Source organism: Arachis hypogaea, chromosome 16 (assembly GCF_003086295.3).
Source record: "Arachis hypogaea cultivar Tifrunner chromosome 16, arahy.Tifrunner.gnm2.J5K5, whole genome shotgun sequence".
NCBI lineage: Eukaryota > Viridiplantae > Streptophyta > Magnoliopsida > Fabales > Fabaceae > Arachis > Arachis hypogaea.
In genome coordinates, this window is record NC_092051.1 from 28,841,443 (window position 1) to 28,850,432 (window position 8,990).

Here is an 8,990-nt window from a genome sequence, read left to right on the forward strand (position 1 = left end):
AAATCGGTACAACGCGCCAATCTCAAAAACCAAAATAGAACTAAACTCAAAAGGAAACCAGGAGCAGTTAGAATTCAATGATTAATATTTATTTGACCATATATTTGTTTAGTAAATTATTATGATTTATGCCAACAAACTATAATTCAAATGACATAGCTTTTCATACTCACTTAGAGGTTGCGGGTTCGAGTCTCCCTATTTTTGTGGTTATATATATATATATATTATGATTCATGAACGAAGTTAATTGGAATAATTCAGACCATCGGAGAACAGGATACTAGTCTACAATCAACATGGACATTTGTATTACAGTTAAGTACCTTTCGAATTGAATATCATTTTGTACATAGATTCTCCATCATTGCTTGCATTGCCTTATTATATATAACATCAAACCAACCATAAGTCCATAACCTTTTTGACCGCAAAAAATGACACCAGACAAACAAAGACGACAAAAGGGAGGCACGAACATGCAGAAAAAAAGGTTTATTAAAAAGTAAAAACCAACAGGACAAAAAGCAAAATGCAAATCCATTAAGGACAAAAGCTATGATATCTCACACCCAACCTGAAGTTCATTCCAAAAAGGTTATTAGGCATGGTTGGTATCTATTTACATTTGAAGTGTCTCTAATTTTAGAATTTTGTAAAAACAATTTTGTCATAAAACATGAAAAATAAAACTAGAAGATTAAAACAAAGACCAATTAGAACTTAAAGATTTCCACGCGTGCCAATTACGACATTCACCCCATTCAAATACAAAGAAATAAATGAAACCTCACAGTATGTTATTGAGAATTGTATCTCAATTAAGTAGAGTCATCAGAAGGTAATCCAGACTAAAAATATATCACAACAGAAGACATAAAAGACATCACAAAGATACTCATCATAGTGAATCAAACGGAGTATTTCACTGTGCCTAGCATTTTCTTCTTTGTTTTCTTGCTAAAAGCATGAATTATACACGTAAAATGATTATGTCAACTAATACAAACAAATGAAAGTACTATTATTTTAGGTAAGAAACAGAGCAAACAATCAAACAAATGGAGAAGTAAAAAATTGTATGACAATTATTTTTCATGGTCATAGAATGAAAGTGATCTTGTATCTTCCAAATGTAGCCATGCTTCACTATAGTATCAAGTCTCTAGCATACATCCATGCAATGTTGATGCATCTACCAACAGATATAAAGACCATTCAAGTGCACACTTCAACACATGATTAACCATAATTTTGTTTATATTGCCTATAATATGAATCAAGTGAACAAAAGTATTGTATCAAATAATTATTAAACCTTGGAGAATACATCTAGGAGCCACTGAGAATACATAATGTTGAAACCAGACAGAAAAAAAAAGAATCTATATATAACAAAACTGTAGAAAGCAGAGTATATCTATCTCTTCAAGCCGGAGGTTCTCAACAAAGAAACCTGCATAGTTAACTCGCATACAAATTCTGCAGCAAGTTCAAGACTCCAGCAATTGATTTTCTACCTGTTCTTCATCCCTAATTCGGGAAATGATTTGAGTCTGCATTAATCCACACTTAGAAGCCTCCAGATCATGAAATTCGTATCTCCAATTTTGATGAATCACTATTGGCTTCTCTGCTCATTTTTCCAAGAATTCTTTGCAGCTTCAGCAGAGGTATCACTGGATTCCCCATTGCCATCCTTCGGCTTTGAGAAGAAAGGATCCCATTCATGAGGCCCAACCTCGCGCTGCCCCTCATCCAACAATGCATACTTCCAACTGTTCTCCTCAATGAAGTTCTCATCTGTGCGGCCCTCGATCATGTCCTTCCTCAGATTGGTAACCTTGTCAATAATTGCTTGCACCGAAACATCAAACGCATCCTTAAGGGTCTCTAACTTGGAACGAGGATCTGCATACACTAACCTAGGAATGAGACTAATAACCTCCTCCCTCATGATGCTCACTTGCTCCGGTGGAATCTCACTAAGCCTCTCCTCAATGCTCACATTCCTCTTGCGAATATCATCCTCAGGGATGAACACGGAATACTTGGTGTAATTCTTAGGAAGATGCCAAGTATATTGTGTATAAGCTGAACCCGGATGGAAGAAAACAGGAATGCAACCAGCCAGCATTGAATCAAAAGCGGATCTTCTCGTGTACGAATCGCCCTGTGGCTGAAGGCAGAATAGTGAACTCTGAAACATCTGCATAATGCTGCTAGGGGAATGGCATTTGCTCTCCCCGAAATCACACTCCAAGAGCTTTCCAACTTTTGAACTCCTGCACTGCTCAATTATCTGCCCCCTAATGGATTTCGGATTGTCCGGGCGAGGCGCTCCTGCAAATGAGAACAACCATTTCCTCTTCAACTTCCTCATTCTATCCTGCCAAACAAAAACATCTTCATCTTTGGCAGGGTGAAAATATGTCGGATAAGGGATCCCATAATCATTGGCATTCCAAGGACTGGATTCAACCACAAGCATAGACATGTTCTTTGCCGCAGGCAAGAACAGAAGCTTGTTCCCCCAATCAGATTCTTCCTCACTCAACCTCCTGAAATCCCATGTTATCCTTCCAGCAACAAGAAAATGATCCTTCCCGCCCATGATCTTCCATTCCGGTCTTTTCATGAGCCAATCAACCAAATCAAGCGACGCAGCGTCCCTCATTGAGATATTGTAGCCCCAAAGGTACCGTGCAATGTCGAATCCGGCGTAGAACGGCACGAAGAATGCGGCGGCAATGGAGGAATCCTTGGTCAAGCACTCGTACTGCTTCATCCTGTTGCTGAATATAACATCAACTGCGAACTGGTTTGTGGCGTACCAACCGGTGTTGGAGAAAACACCTTCAACGTTCTCGAGAGGTGGACCAAGGCCAGCATTTGTGGTGAACTTGCACATGTTCGTCCAAAGGCTCAAGCTTCTGCACTCTTTGAGCATGTCCTCGTTGAACCTCGATGGAAGGTCGTGGACATAAATGTACTTTCCAGCGCAAGGGTCGTTCTTGTTGTCTGCGGTTGTCAGCGCTTTCATGAAGGGGAAATTCCTCTCCTTTAGAGGAGAATTATTAGGGTTTTTGTTTAGGTTTTGGGAATCTGAATCGAGATCGGGGAAGCCAATCTGCTTCCGCGGCGGAGGCTGGAGCCGCTGTACAGGTAATTCATTGGAATCATCATCTTCGTCTTTATTGGCGTCGAAAGTAGTGGGGTTGATGAACTTAGCGGATTGGTCAACAGCGGAGGAGGGGGTGGGGGTGGTGGTGGTGCCGAGTACGACGAAGTGGAAGTAGAGGAGGAGGAGCCAGAAGAAAGCGGAGAGAGCGGCGAGGAAGCAGATTCGAGAATTTTGATTCTTGGGCGCAGACTTCTCCATCTGATCGGAGAGAACGCCCGTAACGGGGCGCCGTCTCATCTCATTCCGTTTCGGATCGATCCATCGATGGATTTAGGGACCAAAGAGAATCCGTAAACCCTAGAAATGATGATTATGACGGAGATTGGGGATCGATATGAGGTCCGCGTGATGCGAAAATGGGGTAATTTGGGAAGAAATGGGGGAATTTGGAGGGTTTTGAAGAAAATGAGCACGAATCGCGAGGACCAATGAATGCTTCAAGATTTAAGAATTCGAGGTTAGATCAGCTGCAAGTATTGTATTGTAAAATAGTAATGTAGAGAGTAAGAAGAGGAAGAATGAGGGAGGTGATGAAATGAATGGGAATGGGAATGAGTGTGAGAGGAGACGGAGGTGCACGTTAGCAACGTGGCGCTGGCGACTGTCCTATGTCGGTGTCCTCTCATGTTCTGACACCTGGCATTGTTTCGTGTGTTACTTGTCGGTTTTACCATAGGGTTCTCTTTTTTGGAGGGGAAATGTGGGTAATCGCTCATTTACGACTGACATCTTAACATCACTGTGGTGTGTGTGATACTGTGTTACTGTGATAATGTGATTAGTGAATATATACGATGGAAAACAGACACATAAACAAGTGTATCAAAAGAGGATAAATAAATTTTTAATCTTTTGTTTTGTGGACATATTTTTGTCTTTGATTAATTAAAAATGTTTTTATTTTTTTAAAATTTAAACATATAAATTTTTCTGTTTAAATGAATTATTATTCTTTTTTATTCAACCAGTCATTCATTTGGACTTTGCTATTTTGATTCTTAGTTGATTTGTTTTTAGCATTCGTTCCTTTTTCATGTTACAAAATAGGGTTAAGTATGATTTTGGTCTTCAACGTAGAGGCTGAAAATTGATTTCATCTTCGACTTTTTTTTTGCTACAAAATGGTCTCCAAAATTTCAGTTTGTTTTAAATCATCTTTCGGACAAAAATATTCCTCCCTCTCCTATTCTTTCCCTTCTTCCCCAAAATCATGCAGAAGCACCAGCAGAAGCACCAGTAGAAGCACAAGCAGAAACAGAACTAGAAGTAACAATAACAATTAATCAAACAGAAGCAGCAGCATGACAACAACAACAACAACAACAATGAATCACCAATGAATCAACAATGGAATCAAGTAGAAACAGAAGAAGCAGGAGTAGAAACAGAAACAGAACAACAACAACAATAACAATGAAATAATATAATCAATCAGAAGCAGAATCAACCAGAAATAACAATAATAAAAAATCAACAATATAATAGAAGCAGAATGAAGAAGAATAAGAAGAAGCAGAATCCGGCGAGCCACCCGAACGACGACGAGCAACGGCCATCGAGTACCTCCGTCGAGCCCAGAGGAGCAACGGCAAGATCCAACCACCGAACAATGACGAGCAACGACGGCCCTGACATTTGAAGGCAGAACTACGACTGATTCTGGTGCTGTTGAACGGCGGCGGCAACGAAGAGCAGCGGTGGCGGCGGCGACGGCGAGGACCCTTCCCCCTCTTCTTCCCGAACCTCCTCTCCCCCCCCCCCCTTCTCCCTTCGCATAACCCATTCCCCCTTTCCCCTTTACTTTACGCATAACCCCTCCCCTCTTCTTCCTTAATACCCCTCCCTCCCCCTCCCCCCCGGTTTCTAAATGGAGAAGAAAGGGTCGACTGTGTCATGAGATTGATTATGTTCACATTTCTAATTCGGATCTGTGGATCTTGGACCTTTGGTCATCTGGACAGTGAAACCTTGAGAATATCTATTCTCCTCTGAATCAGTCTCTGCAGAGCAACATTAACTCTTACAACCCGGATGTTAAAGCTGGTTCAGAGGTCGGTTGGTGTTGGACTGGTGTGGCTTCAAAGGTTTATGACGCTCATAAAGGTTATTTGTGGCTCAATAAGAAGATGTTTAGTTGGGAAGACGGGGAGAATTGGCTTTGGCTTTGGCGTCAACATGTTCCGGAAAAACACAAATTCTTAGCCTGGCTATATCTTCGGAAGGCTCTTCCTACAGCTGCATTTCATTTTAAGAGGGGCATCTCGCACATGGATAGCTGTCCACGATGTTTCTCAGGTCAGGAATCGATTTTACATTGCAGTCGGGATTGTCTAAAAGCCCAACTAGTTTGGCAAGCTTTGGGGATCTACGGTCAACCACTGGATTTGATGAGTTAGTTCTTACATAATAGCAAACAGCGCCCCTTTAGATTCTTTTCTGGTCTCTGGTAGATTTGGCATTCGAGGAATAACGAGATCTTTCATCCCTACGAGCCTTGGACCACGGACAAGGTGACTGGTATGGCTTTGTCCTTGGAAAAGGAGCTCCTGAATATTTTTGAGTTGCAACGACTGTCTATCCCCTCAACCATTAGTGTCTCTTGGATTTCCCCCTTGATGGGTACATTTAAGATTAATTGTGATGCTAGCTATCCTAGCAATGGTGCTCGGGTTGGTTTTGCCTGTGTTAGCAGAGATTGGAAAGGAAGGTGGCAACGAGGCTGTCTGGGAATAATTGAGAGTCATAGTATTCTGTAATGAGAGTTGTTTGCTATTCGGAGACGCTTTCTTTTAGCCTAAGACTCAGGGCAAAGAGATATTATATGTGAGAGAGACTGTGTTGAGGCCTTTACTATTGTCAATAATTTACAGAATTGCTCTGATTTTATTGATCCTTTGGTATTAAAGATCCGAGATATCATATCTTGGAAATGGCATGTTGATCTCCAGTTGATCTTGAGAAATGCAAACACAGTAGCAAACATCATGGCAAAGACAGCAATGATGACCCTTTCTTCCCAAGTGGAGCTTCCGTTGCCTTGGAAGGAGTTTGAGAGTAGTATTCAGCAGAACTGTAATACCCTCACTATCAGAATATCGTGCTTCCGACTGCGCCACTCTAATAGAAAGAAGAATTACGACGACTTCATATACTTAATAATTAAATAGGAGCCTTTGACTTGAAATCGTATCGCTTTTTTTTTTTTTTAATAAAAACGGAAATACTTTTTAATTGAAAATAAACATGCATGTACATATATATAAAACTTCTTACTCAAACAACTTACAAATATTATATACATACGTGTATGTTATTACAGTCACGATTCCTGTCCCTCTTACAAGAATATAATAATAAAGGCGAGGGAAAGTCTATAACATATGTATACAAACAAAAACAACATATTTAGGAACTTAACAAAAATTTCGCAAGCTTCCTCGTCTGTCCTGAAAAGATAAAACTGTAGGGGGGTGAGAACCAAACCACACGGTCTCACCACAGAGTTTTAGAATTGTCATAAGAAGATATTTAACAGAAAACTAACAGCGAGTGTCCGAAATAAAATATACTTACGGTAACAGCAGAATGGAGCAACCGCAATCCCGAACTGACCCGGCAGCAGCTCTGATAGCGGCTAGAAGCTCCGGTGGTTCAACGGCAACCTTAAGTTTGACGCACAAACACCAGAACTCAACCCTACGTAACCAACATCTCAGAATCTCTAACAGGCTATAACTAAATACTGATTTCAAAGGTTTCGGAATGAAACACTTACCGAGAAGACAAGGGTTCCACCGGCGGTGACGGAGAAATGGCTTGGCAGTGGCATGTAAGGCACCGCGGCAACTGGTAGCAACGAACAGCGGATCTGACGGCAATGAGAAGGCAGCGCGAGCTCCCTTTCTTTCTCTCGTTGCGGGTCTGTTTCTCGATGGCGGCTCAATCGTGGATTAGCGGTTCTGTGGTGACGGTGTGGCAGGATGTGACGGCGGCCTCCCTCCAGCGGTGGCAACAGGAGGCGAACGGCGACGGTGCTGGTGCGGACCCTCGACGGCAGCAGCTTGGCGGCAAGCTGACGCGGTCTCCCTCTATATTCTGCCCTTGCTCGTGTCTTCCTAACTCTTTGGCACCGCTCTTCCTCAACTGGCCCTTCGACGGTGATGGCGACGCAGCTTTAACGGCAGCGATGCCTCTCTTTCTCCGACACAGCTGGACGGCAACACGGCGGCGCGATGAGCAGCAGCAACGGCGAGGGACAACTCTCCTTCCTCTTCTTCCTTTTTTCTTCCCGTTCCCTTCTTCCCTTTCTTTCTTTCTTCCCTTGTTCTTCTTCTTCTCTGTTTTTTCCCATCCCCCTCCTTTTCCTGATTTCTTTTTCTTTCTTGTGGGTGTGTGTGTGTGTGTGTGTGTATATGGGAAGGGGATGGCGGTGGGTGAATGGCAGTGAGATAGTGGCTAGGTTGGGTTAAGGTTAGTGGATTCCAATTTAGGAATTTAGGTTAATAGATTAGGATAATTTTAATAAAATAGGGTACGATGTATAAATTTAAAATATAATTTAATCCTTTAAAATTACTTTAAAAAATATTACTTAATTATTAATCTGCTAATTGAATTTTAATCAAGTATTCTAATTTAAAATATACAATAATATAATTAATTTTTTTTATTAATAAAACTTAAAATATTAAATTCCAAAATCTCAATCACTTAAATCAAATCGTATAAAATTATTATTATTTTACAACTACTAAACTTTATAATTTAAATATAAAAAGTTATCCAATAATTATAAAATTAAATAAATTTTTTTAATTTAATTATCTAAACTTGATTTAATTACTTTTAATAAAGTAATTTTTAAAAATAAAATATTTATTGAATAATTAATTTGAAATTAGCTTATCATAAGATTTTTTAAAAGTTCTGGGTCTTAGATCCTACCCACTTTATAAAAATTTTTGTCCTCGAAAATTACTTAGATATAAAAAGTCTCATGGTTTCAACTTGTTGTGAAACAGAGTAAAAAAAGCATAACGAGGTACAAAAATCTCAAGATAAGCTCAATGGGTTCGTGTTAAGATAATATGGGTGGCGTTCACTTGCCCTTATTCTCTTGACAAATCAAAAACTTCACTACACTCCAACTCGCTTTACACTCCGTCTTAAGTTCACTCGAACATCCAACGTCATTTCCAACACCTATCTCATATTAAGAACTCCTCAACTTTTATCCCTTTCGAACTCTCATCTTTATCCACGCTCAACCATTAACTTTGACTTCCAACAAACTCAATCGAGGTTTTAAACTCATTCATTGTCAAGCGGCAGTCTAAAAAATCGATCTTATTAGTTCGAAAACTTAACAACCTGTCACATGCTCAAACACGTCAGTGCAATATCGCTATCTCATGTTACTCAATTACTTAACTATTTATCGCAAGTTATCATCCTATACGCATTGAACTATTGAAAACGTAAACATCTTCTCAATTATACTCCTTTCCCAAAATCAAGCGTCATAACATGCGATGTTTTCAAACCCGCAAGATTCACCTCATGCGTCAACAAGCTGTATACTAATGAACTAACGTATCACTAGCCATATTTAGGATTCGCACGTGTCATAGAAACAAGCTCGAGTCTACTTGGAAGGATACTAGATCTTAGAAAAGAAGGACAAGCGACAAGGGTAGCGTTCGCCGGAATTTGGAAGAATAGCTGAAATCACACGTGAACAAGGATGTACAAAAATAAAGTATTGCCGAAGGAGAGTCAATTTACATCTTTTCGATGAGGTCAGAAT

The 8,990-nt window shown here is 40.2% G+C and overlaps 1 protein-coding gene across 1 annotated transcript; it reads right to left on the reverse strand.

Annotated features, from left to right (window-relative positions):
• Window positions 1-1,242: 1,242 nt before the first annotated feature.
• Window positions 1,243-3,941, reverse strand: LOC112758788 (xyloglucan galactosyltransferase MUR3). The gene has a single exon (XM_025807541.3). The coding sequence runs from the start codon at window positions 3,419-3,421 to the stop codon at window positions 1,622-1,624; it is 1,800 nt and encodes a 599-aa protein (XP_025663326.1). The 5' UTR covers window positions 3,422-3,941; the 3' UTR covers window positions 1,243-1,621.
• Between the last annotated feature and the right edge of the window lie 5,049 nt (window positions 3,942-8,990).

Excerpts from the sequence above, each read along its gene's own strand:
- LOC112758788 (XM_025807541.3), bottom strand. The coding sequence starts at position 3,421 with ATGAGACGGCGCCCCGTTACGGGCGTTCTCTCCGATCAGATGGAGAAG.